Source organism: Falco punctatus, assembly GCF_963210335.1.
Source record: "Falco punctatus genome assembly, chromosome: 9".
Taxonomy (NCBI): domain Eukaryota; kingdom Metazoa; phylum Chordata; class Aves; order Falconiformes; family Falconidae; genus Falco; species Falco punctatus.
The window spans coordinates 11,280,371-11,298,214 of record NC_137589.1 but is presented as its reverse complement, the minus strand read 5'-3'; the positions used below and the strand labels follow the sequence as shown (position 1 = coordinate 11,298,214).

General features: G+C 38.5%; 2 protein-coding genes across 2 annotated transcripts in view; one reads left to right on the top strand and one right to left on the bottom strand.

The window, feature by feature from the left end:
* Positions 1 to 17,844, top strand: part of LOC308069123 (rap1 GTPase-GDP dissociation stimulator 1-like) — a 36,631-nt gene that overhangs the window by 5,594 nt on the left and 13,193 nt on the right. The window contains exons 2-7 of the mRNA XM_080400909.1: positions 9,488 to 9,598; positions 10,442 to 10,564; positions 10,723 to 10,848; positions 13,042 to 13,170; positions 14,401 to 14,526; positions 15,158 to 15,301. Of these exons, the coding sequence (XP_080257035.1) occupies positions 9,488 to 9,598; positions 10,442 to 10,564; positions 10,723 to 10,848; positions 13,042 to 13,170; positions 14,401 to 14,526; positions 15,158 to 15,301 (759 nt within the window). The remainder of the gene's footprint in view (positions 1 to 9,487; positions 9,599 to 10,441; positions 10,565 to 10,722; positions 10,849 to 13,041; positions 13,171 to 14,400; positions 14,527 to 15,157; positions 15,302 to 17,844) is intronic.
* Positions 1 to 17,844, bottom strand: part of SH2D4B (SH2 domain containing 4B) — a 111,785-nt gene that overhangs the window by 92,213 nt on the left and 1,728 nt on the right. The gene's annotated exons all lie outside the window — the stretch shown is intronic.

Genomic DNA, 17,844 nt, shown 5'->3' with positions numbered 1-17,844 from the left:
AACCGTGTGATCAAAGGTACTTTTAGAGGGCAACATCACTCACAAGAAAATGCAGAAAACCAGATCTCCAGTGAGCAAGCAAGGCAGAGGGATTTCATTCATTTCCATAAGTCAGTCAATTTATACCCAGCTGTCACAATTTTTCTGATTACTTTGCTGCTCACATTGTCCTAGTCAGCATGTAGCTTTGCCAGCTCTGACAATTTACCCCTGTGCTTCACAATACTTGGAGAAATCAACACCTTCTGGAACTAAACAGCTATGGAAAAAGCTGAACTTTCATTTAAACCAGAAAGTTTCCTGACCTGTTGTTTACAAAGAAAAACCTGAAAACATGACCCAAACTGTTGCTCACAGAAGAGGAAAGTAATTTTAGGTGCATTACTCATTCCTTTTGAGCATAGTACATTCGTTGCTATTCTTGCAAGTCTGATTTCTAAACCTGAAAGCTGGCGTTCCCCTTCCCTTGCATAAGGAAGGAAAGCATCTGGGAGCTCAGGCTCTGCATTAGCCTGTGAAGCTGTCACCTGTCAAACAGGCCTATTCCATAAACACCAAGTGTCACAGTTAAATTACCAGGCACGTGAAATGGTGCATACTTCTACACAAATTTAAAACATTTTGATTCCTTTACGCTAAAGTGAATTTTATTCCTATTCTCCATCCCTCAAAAAAGGACTAAGTTTAGAAGAATATGATTAAGCAGCTTTTCATGCTACGGGTCATCTCTTCAGCACATATGTTCTCCCTGACTGCACTCAGCTGGCTTTCTTCCGACTTATCTCACTGACCTGTTTTAGGTTAATCCTAGGATAATCATATTTTTCCTCTTATCTGTTTTCAGTCAGGGTTCTCCAGCATTTTTCTTGATGACTCCACAGGGCACAGCGTAAGCCACAGACCAGTTGGAACTGCTTTCTACCCCTACCTCCCCCCTGCGCTCCCCCCCCTTTCCTGTATTCCCTCCTTGGTGGAATGCAGTTATCCAAGAATAAATTTGCCAAGGAAAAGTTGTTTTCCTCCTCCCAATCAATCTCCATTTCACAATCAATTGCTATTTTTCTCACCATCAACAGCGTATTGATGTGTGTTACGACAAGGAATATCAGTACCCCCTTTTACCAGGGCCCCTTCCTCTGAGCCTGAATTTCTCCACTGCAAATTTCTGCAAATACAATCTTCTCATCATGAGAAACATGGCTGAGTCTCTTGCTTTTAACAATGAAAAAAGCCTTTGTTCAGGCACTTACAACTTTGTACTTCAGTCATTGCACTGTGAAACTCTCAGCTTCAACCATGTAATTCCCATCCAAATAATCCAATATTTCTAGATCTCCTTTAACTGCCTAAATTTTCAAGTTCTTTGCTCACTTCTGTTTTTCTTAAGTTAAAGCTATGCACAGGTTCTCAAAGGATAAAATTTAAATGCCTTCCTGCATCAGCACACTCTCAACCATATGATGAAGTTGTCTCCTACCACACAATGCAATCATATTGTTAGTAAAACATGTGCTCAAAAGCGAACCCCTCTGTCCACCCATCTGTTTTCTAACACCCCTCTCTGAACATGCCTGAAAACAAACCTGACATCAAAGGCCAAAGGAGAACTAAGATTTCCGGACAAATTGCAGGCCAAGCAGCAGACGGACAGTAGGGAACCCTTCAGAAGTAAATGCTGAGTGGTGGTGATCAGCAGCTGGGAGAGTAAGGAACAGTCTAAGTCCAGCTGATGCACATCTTGTAGGCATACCGACACCATAGTGAACTCCCTCTAATACTTGCTGCTCCCCAACCCCTTGCAATGCTCTTCTGTTTAATGGTTGGTGCTCAGGCATTAAAAATTCAACACTCAATATCCAGCCATGGCAACCACATGCTGACCCATTTGTGTTCTACATCTATTTTCTTTTTCTACTTTACCGCTAGGTAATATCCTATTATTCTTTACCTCATTTTTTTTAAAAAAATAATGCCACACATTACAGCATGTAAAGAAAGAGTATTTGTGGCTGTCCTGGCTGATCTATGACAATTAAGAGAATTTTAGACATGGATTATAGAAAGCTTTCTTAAATCCTTGAGATTAATAGAGAACGTTAGTGTAAGTACTAGCCAGTCAGGCTTAAATTCCTGTTTTTATCATCCCTTCCACCTGCAGCTCAGGCTAAACAATCAAAATCTCCTTAAAAACTCGCTGCATTCTCATGTTCTTTGAATAGTAAAAAGTTCAAAGGCGCATCCTACAGGATCATAGCCACTGAACAATGCTCAAAGGAGTTCAGTATGGGTCAACGCAGTCCAGAAAGGTTGCAAAAGCAATGGGCAAAGGCTAGTTTTTGTGGACAATACACTGAGCTTTCATCTATCTTTTTAGTCTTTGGCAGCTGGCATTTTTAAAACACGCTTAGAAACTGTACGTATTTGTCCATTAACAATGAGAATATTTACCTTTAGTCTAAACCTGGATAAGAGAATATTGGGGAAAATACTGCCCTTTTCAGATTCTGAGAGGGCAGGAGGAAATATTTCAATTCCCAGATAGCAACATGGCTCCAGTTTTCTAGGACAACCTCTACAAACCATCTAATTCCTACCCCTTTTCCTCCTTGGAGGAGGTTGCTGCAGGGTGCAGGGGCAAGGCAGAAAGGTTATATATGCCTCACATGATCATAAACTACAGGACTGTCCCGGTTAATTTAGAGTTAGTGTTAGGTGCCATTCCAAACAACATCTTAGATTTCATCCCCATGCTGCCATACACATAGGATCGAGCCTTAAGCTCAGTTCAGCTTAATTAAATCAAGGACATTCCAGTGAACATCCACCAAGAGAACCACAAATTAAAACACCGTCTCAAGCTTTCAAAAGTATTTAAAGAAAAAAAATTTCTGCTTTTCTAATTTAAGAATTTTAATAAAGCCAATGTGTCCACAAAGTAGAAATCCTTTCTTGTCCACAGATGTTTTCTGTCAAGTAACTTCCATTCAGAAAAAGCTAAAAACATCAAAGGAATCCTTAAAATTTACTTTCATTGTGAAATCTTTACAATTACAGAATAGACAAGAGTAATCAACCACACTTCATAGAGAAACAAGTGTAAAAAAAAAAAAAAAAAGTCAGGTGATGAGCTGCTCATAATTATATCCCCTGTCATCCTTAGGATATTGGTTTTAAAGTCTCTCCCCAGCTCCTTTTTAATCTAATGATTTTTTCTCCTACATCTCATCACCCTTGAGTGCAGTGACAAAGACACAAAACGTATCTTTTAGCATGGCCATAAGTGACTTTTCATGGAGACATAGGTAATAGCTTAGATGATTTATAGGACAATTTCCTTGCCATAGGTTTGAAAGTCTGAAGAGATGGAGGAACTATTCTTTTCCAATATTTTATTTTATGCACCAAGATAAGATAGTTCTATTGGAAAGCATGTAAGTCAGCCCTGTCCCAAAACAGTTGCATGCCTTTCTAGAGATGGAATACAATAATTCACCACTGGAGAAATCAAAAAACCTTTCCTCAGATTGAATTGTACCTTTCTCCTCCCTTTCCTGGTAGGGCCACCACAGTCAAAAGCAGCAGCTTTTGCTTCCCTTGGTTACAGCAGAACTGTTGTAATCATATAGCTGTACCATACACAGTCGGCAGGAACGTAAGTATTTCACCTTGGAGGCTTTATTTGCTCTTAAGACACATATGCTGACCAGCCCTTCTAGATTTCTCCATCTCCAATTTACATCTTTTTTATGTTTCATTATAAAATAAATATAATAGCACATTCTTAGATGAGGAGACCTGGAGCCTTACTTCTATTACCATTGCTAATTCTTGTACTTAGCATACAGGCACATTTGTTACCATAGGTTTATATGGGTGTTGACATGGACCAGGAATTATTTTTGTTATTTCAGGGAAGAGCATTAAAAAAACCGCTGCGAGAAAACAGAGGCTTACAGTGACATGATTTTGCAGGCAGCCACATGAGTATGAATGCAGGTCACCTTCTCATTTTGTTTATTATTAAACTGCTAGACAGACCAAAAAGCTATTTTCCAGTATTATGACTTGAAAGTTTTGTTTCTTCAGGTCTCCTCTTATGCCTTCCAGCTACTCTTGACATGCAGAACTCTAGCAGTTTATCAGCATGGACTCTTCCTCTCAGCTGTTACACAGGATGCATTTAATGGAGACTTGTGCTCCCTGCCCTGGTAATACAATTTTCAGAAAATCAGAGACAAGAGAACAATGATTTCAGAGACAAGAAATAAAAATGTGTTGTTTTCTCTCTCAATCAAAAATTACTTTGTGGAACTCATTACTAACGTGTGTTCTGGAAGCTAAATTCAACAAGCTCAAAACAAATACTTTCATGAATTTAAGTGCAATTAAACACAATGAAACTTCCAGCAAAGAAAATCCCTAAGGAGTTGAATACTAAAAGTTGAGAAAGCATAACAGGGAAAGGATATGTACTGTCTTTTTTACTGGTTTTTAATCATCTATTACAAGAGACATTACACTGAGCCAAATGGATCTATACTGTAAACAATTACCACATCTTTATGTTCTGGAAAATCATATTAACCTGTTTTCCAGCTTTGAATAATAATAATAATAATAAAATCCACAGAAGAATCATCTAAAATATACTGAAGGTAAGAGGCAGAAGAATAAGTTTAGTATGTGAAATTACTAAAGGAAGAGGCAGCAGAAAAAGCAGACACACAAGACTCTACATTCAACTGGACTAATTTGTTTCAAGCCCTCAAACTGGATCATACTGACTTCACACTGCTCAGGATCCAAACAGTAATAACTGACACCAAATGTAGCACTTGGCATTGCAACATAAGGTCTATATTTCCTCTAGAAAAAACCAACCAACCAAACAAACAAAACAATCCAAACCACAAAATAGTTCCTACACGTGTGAAAGGGGAGAAAATGAGAAAAAAAAATCAGATAAGGCATTCCTGGTTTAGGGAGTGCATAATCAGTCACTGAATAAGAGAGATGTGTGAGATTCCTTCTCTCTAGGTCCCTGAGGACTTCATAGGTCAAAACTTGTGCTAGGAACTGGCACAGCAATAGTCCAAGGGATCCAAAGAGCTCACACCTCATGTTCTTCCCCCATTGCAGAAGCCAGATGAAACCTCCATGGTCCAGAATGTTTTCTGCATTGTTTCTGCTCTCAAGATGATCCAAAACCATCTCCCACAGTGGAAGTCTGGTTTCTGTGCCTTTATTTAGTAGCTTATGCACAGATTTATGTGTGAAACAATAACCTAACCCTTCAGGTAAAGGAGGAAAAAAAAAAAAAAAAAAAAAAGCAGCCTTTTGAACTTCAGTCTCCAGGGATTTTTAAATTCAGGCCCTGCAGGTAATCGGTGAAAATGTAAAATTAGAGCTTTCCAGGACAGAGCCCGAGTCCATTTCCCTTATTTCTACAGTGAATTAAAGCTGATCAACAATATTCTGATAAAAATGCTGATTCAAGAGAACAAACAAAATATTTCTTAGGAACATGTTTATTCTGCTAAAACCCTCCTCAGAAGGTAGGCGGGCAGGCACTCCCACTGCCCAACAAGCCCGCTAGCCTGGCTGGCTTCTTTCCAGCTTGCCAGGCAGCAGACCAGTATGCCAGGCAGCCCCCGGCGGGGGGAGAAACACATTTGCAAGAAAACTGAAACAAATTGTTCTGTTTTGCCTGAAGTTCCACCTCATCAACATTCTGTTCCAGCACAGGATGAGACAAAATGTCAACACCACAGAATTTTACACAAAACAGAAATATCCTTCTCTGGACAATTTTAGTCACAGTCTGTATGTGTGCCTCTCCACAAAAATAACTGTCTCTTAACTGTCTCTTCTGACGTCTGCTTTAATTCCACTTTAAAAGCATGGACTTAAAGGCAACGAGTATTGAGGAATCAGTGCCATGTCAATAAAATTAATCAAGTTTTTATAAACAACACGTTTTATAACGTGTTTTAAAACAAGTTTTATAAACAAAACAAAAATTACATGATGAAATTCTGAGTACCTAAGAAAAGGGTTCAGTATTTTAAAAGTGTTACAGTTAAACACTGCCTTCCTGCAAAACTTTTATAAAAATAGCTCTTCAGTCAGCTACTTGGTTGAGTCTCCTGCTTATAGTACTAATTTCACAATACTACAGACTGTAACCAGAGAGATATTTTACGAGGACTTTGTCATCATGCATATGGTGTTATTCTACTGATCTATTCCCTGGAAAAATAACAACGCACCTGGATTTCTAATTACCACTATACCAACCTAACAAGTGACCAGTAATGTAGCCTGTTCCCTGCTATTTGTAAAACAACCTCCCCACTTTAGAGAGTGCGATTCACCTTTTCATCTTTCTATATATACTAACTGTATCAGAAACGTAGTTGCAAATATCACTACTGTTCTAATTAGAGGAGAGAGTACTAGAAGTTAAATGCATTACCTCATGCCAACACATTTTGAGTCTTCATTAGGACGAAGTCAGAGTTCAGCAGATAATTCATTCTCACAGGATCCTAACTTATTTGATGTTGCTCTACCAGCAACTGTAGCCTTCTGCCCACTCCCACTGGATCTAGTTTAAGATCAAAGCTGATTCAACTGTCAGGTTGCTCAGGTGATTTTTTTTTTTTTTTTCTTGCAACCCCCCCTGTTTTCTACATGTGTTTCATTCATGCAAAAATCATTTATTCAGCAAGTTGTGGCAGGAGAATGTGGACAGAAATGGAAACATTAATTTTTTAAAGCAGGTCAAAAGATGTACAACAAGGTTAATTTCCATCTACTCCAGGAGCTTTCAGCCTGTTCTTATTAAGAAAATGGCAACAAATCTGAAGTCATCTATTTCTTTAAAAAGCCATTGATCTCCCATCAATTTTATGCATGGGTTGCCCTTAGCACATGATTTTGAAGAGGCCACAAAAGACAGTTACTTTGAACTACAAAGCCTTTCCACGAGACATCAACACATACAGCTTCAGTTTCTTAATAATAAAAAAAAAATATTATTGACACTTCCCCATAAAGATTTTTAACCTGATGAATCCATTCATTTTTCTACAGACAGAATCTTGTTTAAAGCACAAAACCAAAATTGTTGTTCTTAAGTAACAGCTTTTGATTTTTTTTAAACCAAATAACTTTTCTTCTCGAAGGACAGTAACAGCCTTTAATTACATTCTACTTCCCTCCCTTTAATTCATCCTCTCTTCAAAACAACTCAAGACGCTTCTGGTTCCTCTGAAGTAGATTCCTGTATGCACTAAATTCATGGCTTCTACTTTTTAAAACAACACCACATTAACTAATGGACACATTAAGAAAAGAGAAAATAGTGAAGCCATCAAACAACAAGTAGTATGAATTATTAATCCTGGGCTGAAGAATTTCTAGACTAAAACTCATAACTCATCTTTTTCAATGAAATAGTTTGTGAAGTAAAAATGCTATTTTACTACAGTTTTGGTAGCACTTTACATTACATTCTACTATAATTAACTACTTCAGCCATCAGTTTTCCCAACATTATTTCTTACATTCATTCAACCACTTCAGGTCTTTTCCCTTTAAGGAAGTACATGGAGGAGCCTTCAGATTGAAAGGACAGAAGATTTAGGACAAATCAGTAAAAGAAACGGTAACCAACTGTCATGACTGGATGTTATTCCACAGAGTTTAAGGCATTAAAGAAATGAATCATCAAGTCACTGACTGTGATACGCAGAACGCCATTTAAATCAACTACAGGATTAACAGGGTGGAATGCAGTTAAGGGTGGCATGAGTTTACAAAAGCAGTTGCAAGGAATGCAGGAATTTAAAAACAGTAATCTGATATCTGCATAGGTAAATTGCAGAATTATAGTAAAGTATAAAATTACTAAACACAGATATGATAAAAAAAGGAGAGAGTCTCCGACTTCTGTGGAGGCAAGTAATGCTCAGCCTCTCTTGCTTTAAATGTATTTTTAAGGAGCTGGCAAGAGGGTGAATAAAGGAGATACTATTAACTATGCATTTCAATTTCTACAAGCCTTTCAGTAAGGTTTATCATATACGCTATCTTGGGATAAGAGATAAGGTTATCTGATGAAGTTTGAAGGGCAAAATAAAGACAGCTTTCACAATAGAGAGACACAATTATTAGAGGTTACCTTTGCTGGAACCTGCATCATTCAATACATTCATAAACAATCCAGAAATAGCAGAATGGTGAAGAGGTTTTGGATTATTTGGAGTACACAGCTAAAAAGAACTGCAGACAGTTGCAGAAACATATTATCATCCTGTATAACTTGGGACAGAGAGGCACATCAAGTTCAGTGTCTGTAAATACAGAACACAGATGGGGAAAACACGGCCTAATTATGAATCATGGTGGGGATCTAAATTAAGTCTCTCTGCCCAGAAGACAGAAAGTCATTGTGAATAGCTGCAGAAAACACATCCTCAAATAGACAAAGGATTAAAAGAGAAAACAAACAAACAAAAAAAAAAACCCTATCTCTGTCTTAATCCCAGTCCACCTATATCTTGAAAACACTTTCGAATTCTAGCTCCTCACCTAAAAAAAAAAAAAAAACAAATAAAAAAAATAAAAGTGAACTGGAGAAAGATTGAGACAAGTTATATCAAAGCTTCTGTAGAGGAAACGTTAAATGAACTGGCAGAAGAATTACAAGGGAGGGTTATAATAAAAATCCATTTAATCATGCCAAGTATGGGAAAGGCAAATAGTGAAGCATCATTCCTTTCTCTTACTACAGAAACTCAAAGGCTATTAACTTTGAGCTTTTTGGTAGCTATTTTAAAACAAAATGAAGTACCTGTCTTTTACAACAGCGAAACTGTGGAACTTAATGTCATAGTGTGCTAAGGAGATAAAAAGTATGAATTATCTTAAATAGGCAATTAAAAACATTATGGAATAGAAGTCCATCAAAATGTATCAAGTACATTGATGTAAATACAAGGCACATTTCTAAAAGCCAAGGTTGCCGGAAACTAAGGGAGAAGTATGTTACTGTATCTGTTTCATGCTTGCATTCTTTCAGTGCCTGCTACTGGCCACTGTCAGACCAGATACACATGTAATCGAACTGCAAGTGCTGTGGTTAGGATAAGGAGGTACTTAGAAATGACAGGCTCCATTTGGGTTCTCTAACCATTCCTCTCTCCTCCCCACTTCAAACTCTGCCACAGTTATTTTATATGTTGGTTTATCCTTCCAGATGTAACTTATCTCTGCACGTCTATACCTGCACAAGAGCTATGTGCTAAGAAGCAGACGGAGCCTTTGCCCTCACACTTTTGGATTAAACGAGTTATTTAGTGAGCCTATTTAGATCTGGACTCTTCAGGAGCTGATCTTACGGTCAGCCATTGTCACTGAAAAATACCAGAAAGAACTAAAAATATTGTCCATACTGGCTCACCACAGTTCTGTTTCTGTTTAGAAACCCTGAGTCAGCACCTGGAGTACCTTGGGCTCTGCGGAGATGACCCAAAAGCTGAAGATCAGATCCTTGAAAGTCTGAACAGGATTCTGCTGGCTCTTACTGAAGACAGCTAAGTATCACTCCAGATCACTGTTTGACCCTTTGCACAATCCAAAAGCATTCGCTGGAGGTTTTCATCTATTGTGGTAATCTGTATTACAAGTGACTGCTGCTGGAAATATAGCTGCCCTCAGCCTGTTTTGTTGCTATCCTTTCTCTTTGTATACACATAAATCAACCTGTGACCAGATAAAGCTACTACTCACTAGAGCACCTGAAGCTGCAGAGAAATTCCAAAGTTAATATTTCCTACAAACTCCTAGGATTAAATTAGAGTGACCCTATCGGGTTAGGAATTTTAAAAAAGCAGTTCCTAGTTTCCTTATAAGAAAGTCCTTAAGGTCTCTGCACATTCTCCTGAAATGACATAAACTTGCATTTACTTGGATCTCCTGGCAGATGGTAATTTGCTACCTTAAGGACAATTAGCCATATTTTTTATGAAAAAAAGGCTAAGAGAATTGACTGCTCTCATTGCTGGTCTAATAAAAGAAGATGTGCCTACCTACAAAATGAATCGCTAGGCCATACCTCAGGAATAGTCTTAATCCCTTACTTCCCATGCTTTATGCAAGCATCCTTTTATAGTCAGAGAAGATCAAACTGCCTTCCTCTTTGCTTTGCCACCTGTGCTTCAATTCCGCATGAGGCAGAATAATCAGCTGGAACTACACTTGCTGCAATTCAAGCAGATGACTGCTTCCATATATTTAGACTAAGCCTTCAAATACCTTGTTAAATCAGAACCTTGGATCCCATAGATGTCCACTCAGAATTCTAGGAAACAAACAACATCTAAATAAAACAGCTGCAAACCTACTGCAGGTATTGTTAACACTCTTATCATTACAGAGCAGAGATCCCTCAGCCTACTCAGAGAGAGTGGAATCTTCCTAACATTGGCAAAAATCCTGAAGGGCAATCCACGATGTGCAGTGAAAGCAGCCCAGGTGCTTTCAGAGATAGCTAAGAATGGTATGTTCTACTAAAGTGTTACTACAAGACATACTACAGCACATTAGCTGTATGTTTCCACTCTTGAGTTTTGTTTCATGGCTACCGGCTACTGGTCTTGCAACTGTTTCATTCCAACATGGCAAAACCCCACAAGTTCCTCTCCTTTACCTACACAGAGGAAATGAAGAAACCATGTATTGAAGCAGATTTGGTTCCAGTTTTGATACCTTTGCTGGAGAGTACAGACCAAGAAATGTTGCTGCATGCTGGGAGGGCTATTGGCCGTATCTGTTATGATAATCGTAAGTATGGACTTGCCAGAACCCTATTTTCCCTAGCTCTAAGGTATTATAACCTGTAACTCTCAGTTTTATGAGACCCGAGCACATAATGTACTTCAGCCTCCAGTTAAACATACAGTTTACACAGCTCACAGACACCAGGCTGAATGCATCCCAAACACCTCCAGAACTCTGGGCTTCCCCCTATATTTTTGACTTCAAGGTAATACATCTTTGTCAAAACTGCTCTGCAAGTACAAGAGTAGTAGAGCCTCATATATACCTTAATCCTGCAGAACTGCCTTGGGATCAAATCCTGAACGGTTTTGTTTTCTTTCAGAGTAATAACAGTGTCTATAAAGCAAAGCACTTTTTTTAAAAGAGTCAGAAAAAAACATATCTAAAAAATAAAAAATACTGATATATTTATCTCTGCAAGGAATTGTCCTCCCTGAGGACCATTGCTTGCATATAGGAGATCTCTGTGCTCCAGATTTTTCCATAAAGCCAGTACACTAGCTTGCCTGTTGGTCTCAAGAATTAAACCCTTTCCATTTACTTGCCCCAACAAATTAAGACTTTTTCTACCTTTAATCCCCAGACTGACCAAAATTATTTATTGCATACTGGAGGTAATATGGAACTTTTTACACTGTACCTTCTATCTATTTCCTTCTACCTTCGACCTACCTTCTCTTACCTTTCTAGCATGGACCTGCATAGCTTTACCTAGAAAGCTATGGTTTTGCCTCTGCATTCTTCCTATAAAACCCAAGCATAATAGGTACTGTATAGATTCTACCAGTCCCCTGCAAGTTATGTGTATTTGCAGCAATTTTATAAAAACTTCCCCATATGATTACACGCAAGCCTCATGTAACTACTGTAAAACCAGCATTACTACAGCATATGGCCATACTCCAAGTCTGCTTCACTTCCGTCAGAACCAGGCCCAGCATAGATTTAACAAGATGACTATGACTTTAAGATATGTGCTTTAATAATTTCTAACACAACAATAAATACATCACAGAAAAATTAACTTCACTGATTCCCTGACTGAACTACAATTGTGTATGCTGCAACAGCACTCAGGTACCTTCTGGAGTCTGTCATATATGCCATCATCCATGTTTGACTAGTTCTCAGCAAGACACTGCTGCAAAAGCCGTGCCATCATACTGTTAAGCAACCACTGTCCAACTTTGTATTTCATAGCTCTTGGCATTCTTAAAGTCATTTTAGATATTAAGCTTTCATTCTTTACAAGACAAACTACAAAAAGAAAACAGATTATCAGTGTTTTCCTCAGCAACTCTACATGTGGGTGGAGACAACTGTAGTTAGTATACTAAAACCAGGATCAAATTAGTTTTTACTTACTTTACTTCACTGACTTCCCTTAAGGGACATGAATTTACACCTGCTTGGAAACCTTATCAGCCCATAAAAATCCCAATGATACCTTGAATTCAACCACTCTTCATTCCTACATGCTGATCAGCTAGCATTCAAAACACTGAAAGAGGATGATTCCCCTGGATCAACTTTAAAGCAGTCTGTCTCACAGTGATTTCTTGTAATAGCCCAGGTATTTGTAAAGTGTCTTGTTTTACAAATAGTATTTTTTTTCCTTAAAAAAAAAAAAGTAATTCTAACATGCAAAAAGCAGGTATATGGACGTTTGCTATGAGTCAAAACACTACTGATCCCGGAAAGCAGACCTGTCACTAGACCATGCTTTATCCTGAGTTTCCAGTCCCTTCCCTCTCCCTGCCCTTCAGAACAAAAGCATCCACAGGACAAGGCTGAGATTCCCATCCCCTGAAAGAAATAAGCCAACTGTCTGTTCCTCACTCAATTTTCAGGTACACACCAACAGATACAGTCCATCAGAACTTGCATTAGTAGCTGTAGTAGTAATAGAGATGCTCATGCAGTTGGCTTTATGTATTTTTACAGTGGCTTAATTCCTTCAGTCAAAGTAGAACCGGGAGGTTTAGCAAAACTGCCCTGAACCTGCATTTCTCACACACATGCATTCACTTAGACCCACAGCACAAAAGCTGTATAAATTCTAACAGTGTGTGACAGAACCGGACTATACTGCTGCAAACCATCTCAGTTGGACCCTTTTTACTGATCGAATTGGACCCCTATAAAAGGGTCTCCTATATATTGGTCCCCTTTAACATCTATGCTTACTGTTACCAGGGGATCTTCAGGAAGAGCTGGTGAAGGTAGGAGTAATCACATCGCTAGTTCGAATATTAACTGATTATGCAGACAGTGAACCCCTTGTCCACGTTGATCTACTGGCCTTATGCAATCTTGCAGACCTTGGTAAGTAAATGTTTTCATATCTTCAAGTAAAATATCATCTTCACACTGTCACTGCCTTTCTATGTACATGCAGAACACCCACAGGTTTTTGTTCTGGGGTTTTTTTTGTCTTGTTTTGTTTTAGGGATTTTGTTTCTTTTTTTGTTGTTGGGTTATTGGGGGAGGGGTTTTGGTTTGGGGGTTATTTTGGTTGGTTGATTTGGGTTTTGTTTTTGTTTTTTTTTTTTTTTTTAAATACTACTGATACCTAATCAGGGACAGGCCACCGTATCTGTATTGGATGCTTTGTATTTTTCCTGGAGTACCAGCTATTGCAGGTACTCTATTAACACAATTAAGATTTAAGAGACAAGTTTTGACCCAGAAAAAAGTACAGAGGGCATAACTTTATGTAATAAATTGGCAGTTTCAGCTATGTCAGATATGGTATCTTAAGTATTCATTTATTAAAAATTTATTTAACTATTAAGTTTATATACCTTAATGAAACAGTTTCCCTTTTCATTTATGCAATTTTCAAACCAAAGGTGTCCTCACTGATTTAAAATGCATCTACCTTACTTTAAACAAGTTGTGACAGAAGAAAAAGACCAAGTAGAAAACTATTACCACGCTTCGTATATGGTCTAACTACAATTTGATTTACTGCTCCCTGCATTTAGGGGGAGGGAGAGGCAGGGAAGTGGGTATGGTACCAACACTGTCACATCATCCTCCAGTGAGGTCTGTCCTTTGTAGATTTCACATTACTTAATACCATACTCCATTCAAATCTGTACTACAACAGATACCAGCAAGCTTCCAAAAAAAAAAAAAAAATTTTGTTAACATCCTGTAGATATTTAGGATCCCAGCAAGACTAGATGTGTCTAATAGAGGCAAAAAATGTACTACTACAGCCAAGTAGCATGTGCCAGTTTGATGTATTAAATAATCATACTACAGAGGGATTCATAAAAGTCAGTGAAATTAAGCCAGGATTAATTTGAAAGCTGTTATAAAGTCACAGCTACAGGAATTACACAAAAATAGTGTTAAAGAAAGTGGGGGGAAGAAGGGATGGAGTAGAGTTTTGCTATCTCAGTGCTGTCCAAAGGGACAGAAGTGTCTATAAGAACAGAAAAAACATTCAAGACCAAAGTATGTCTAATCACTTCAGAATATAGGGAGATATGCTTTCAACATTAAATCAGATAAACATTCCAAATCCTGACTTTATCAAATACACAGATACAGCCAAGGAAGCTCTAAGCAAGACCAACATTGCTGAACAGCTGGTGAGACAACTGAGAAGAGCAGCGAACCATGAGAGGTTAGAAATTGTGTTTGAGGTCCTGCAAGCACTTGCAGAAAATGGTAAGGCTCCTTTCAGCCTGGGGGAATGAGGGGAGACTGGGTGCTGGCACTTAGCTTCAGCCCCAGGTTCAGTGTTTGCCATGGGATCTTACTAATGGAACCAGCAATCCCTTCAGTGGAAATAAGCCACAAGAACATAGAAAATTCTGGCCTAAGAAGGACTTCGAAGCTTAATAGGTGAGGCAAAAAAGAAAGGAGGGAGAGCATAGCATTCCATTCTATTTCAGTGGATCCATAAGACAGCAGATTCAAACTAATGTTCTCCATAGTGCTAACAGGAAAGCAGACTAGAAAGATTGCTTTTTATAAAAAAAAATTACAACAAAGTAGCATAGAGGATGTCTGTTCTAAGCAGTGGTGTAACAGGCACCAACAAGAATCCACTAAAAACATCCAGATACCTGAACAGATCTTAAAAGAAATGAAAACCCATGACCAGTAATACAAGAAATGTCAGAGATCAATTCTGCCTTGGTGTTATCCAAGCACCAGAACGCTCCTTACAAATAAAACCAAACCAGTGACTACGTCTGAAAAACACACTGGCTAAAGTTCAAGGATTTAGCTTCCTAGTTTGAAACACTTCAAAGACCCAAGAAGCTTTAGTGTGCTTTTACTGTGATCTCTACAGATTCTCTGAAAGTGCAGCTGGTGGAGGCAGGGGTGCAAGAGGTGCTGTCCGAGATCCTGCTGAGGCTCCAGGGTAGTTCACAAGCTGAAGACACATGCATTTTGAAGGCTGCATCAGATCTCATTGTCTCTCTGCTGGTTGGAGGTAAAAACAAACAAACAAACAAACCAACCCAAAAAACAAACAACAAAAAAAACCTCAGAGTACTGACAGTCCAGATACTTAAAGAAACCACACCAAAAAGTCTCCTTAGCAGAGAAGTTGCCATCTGCTCTGTCGCTTTCATCTCCTTAACAGGGACACATCTGCCCCCTGTTTCATGATCCTTAGGGGAATTCTCAGACACCACACTTTTTCATTTTATAGGAGCCTAGTACTCACAGTGCCATGCTTTCCTTCAAGCATATGAATATGTTGCCACAGGTCATCTAACACCACTGCAACCACTCCTGCGCAGAACACAAACACAAGCACTTCAGGTCGTTGTAACTGTACCTGTGGTTGTCAATTCACACCCTGCTTCTATAACTTCACTTTCAAAGCTGCCCTAAGAGCTGGTTTTTAAATTTAAGCTAATCATCAGGTTAAGTTCACATGGTATCCAACTACTCATGTTTCCTCATTCACTATTCCAAATCTGTGTACATAAAAAAACTTGGATTAACAAATGAAATATAAGAACTTTCTTATAATGTAAGTTCTGCATCTATTAGGAACAGACTACATACATTGCTGACCTAGATTTTTCACTAAGTCTTTAAGCTGATTTCAGGAATAACACAAAAAGGCTGAAGACCTAACAACAACTTAATTTAGGGAGCCCTGCTATGTTGTATTTTGGACAATACAGGTTAAAGAATAAAACATCAGGAACGGGACCACTTAATACTGCATCCCATCATGCCCAATCCCAGAGCAACCAACAGTTTAAAAGTTTTAAAATATTAATAACAACAATCTTAAGTCATCATTGATTTGAACTTCCCCAAAGGCAGACAGAACAGTTTACTTTGGGGCTAATTACAAACAGACATGAGATGTCCCCTCTATTTATTGTGCAACAGACAAGCGCATACAGAATATTTTTTTTTTTTTTTTTTTTTTTTTGCTAAGGGATGTGACATCATCTCCCAGAACACTGGTACTTGCATCACATCTCAATACATGCAGCTACAGAGACAGGAGCAAGGGCTATTGCTAATTTTACAAAAAAAATGGTAAGGTTGATTATTCTCTGCCCTTCAAAGATGGAAAGCCAATGTTTGTGAGTGGGCCAATGTTTGTGAGTGGAGAAAAAAACAATGCTATTAGGTTTCATTGCTACCTGGCTCTGAAATGGTAACATTCTTGCTTTTCTGCAGATGCGCACACCTTTAAGTTACAGATGCTAATGATATTGAAGCAGTTTGAAGGACATAATAGTGAAAAATGAGGTAGTTAGGCATGCGAGTTTTGCGTTTTTGCGTTGGGTTTTCTTTTTGTTTTGTGTTCTTTTTTGTTGTTTGTTCCCCCCCCCCCCCCCCCCCCCCCAATCACATATTATTAGAGGCGAGACTCTAGGAATGTTTCACAGCAAATATATTTGTTAGAAACAAAAAAAAAACACAAACAAACAACACACAGTTATTGATGTTTTAGATTTTAAGTCACCTTTAGGAAGGGAGGGTTATTCAGACAAATCAGGGAAAAAAAGAAATCTCAAGGTAAGTCATTTTATCTTTTGCACTTTCCAATTATAGGAAGCAATGAGCCTTAATACTATGTGGAGAGAAACACAGATTCCTGGAAGGCATGCTGTGCAGAATCAGTCAGCAGACAATACCCCACCATGTTTTCTGTCCTTTCTCACAGATAGCTACTGTACTGGGTTCAAACTCAATTAACAAAAAGGAACTTTTTCAACATTGCTCAACTTTCTGCATTAATATGTGCTTAGTTATCATAGAAGATTCCCTCACATCCGTCTCAATATTTAGCTAGTCAGTCTAATGTATTTGGACATTTTTTTATTTGTTGGGGGCTTTTTGTTTGTTTTTAGAGCAAGCTATCATACATGCTCACCACCTTCCCACTCCCATCCTTTCTTCCTTGTCTTATACCTTGCTCTGAATCACCCACTGTGCACCATGGTTCCACAAGGGCCAGAGACATGCCCTCGGTGCCTTTAAACTGGCTATCTTCAATGTATTCAGCTGAATGGCTTGCTTTGTCTGTCACTCTTCTCCCTCCACCTCCCCCACAACCCCATTATATGTTCATGTGGAAAAAGTGAGTAATTGCTCTCAGGCCCCCGCATAAGCCACTGATGTATGCACAGGCCTTAATCTAAGAGGAAAAAAATCCTATGGAAATCTGATCTTGACATTATATGTCTTCTGAGGCAGTGAAAAGACAACAGACAGCTTTTGAGCTATGAAAGGGGTTGTTCCTACCAGACTTTAACTATGAGCCATTACATTCAAGGTTCTGCTGTTATACAAGCAAAAATCCATAGGAGGGAACACCAGTTTGGAGCTCTGTGAACATCAAAGCAAGGCAATCACTAAAGGGTTCTGCCTATTCTCACTTTACTACAAGAGAAAAAAATGCTCTACCATTCTTTGGTTTGAAAGGTGGGGGAAGAAGAGAAATTAAGTTCAGTTAAGGTTAGTCTACATGAAGATCAAAATATTTTGCTTGTAGAATTT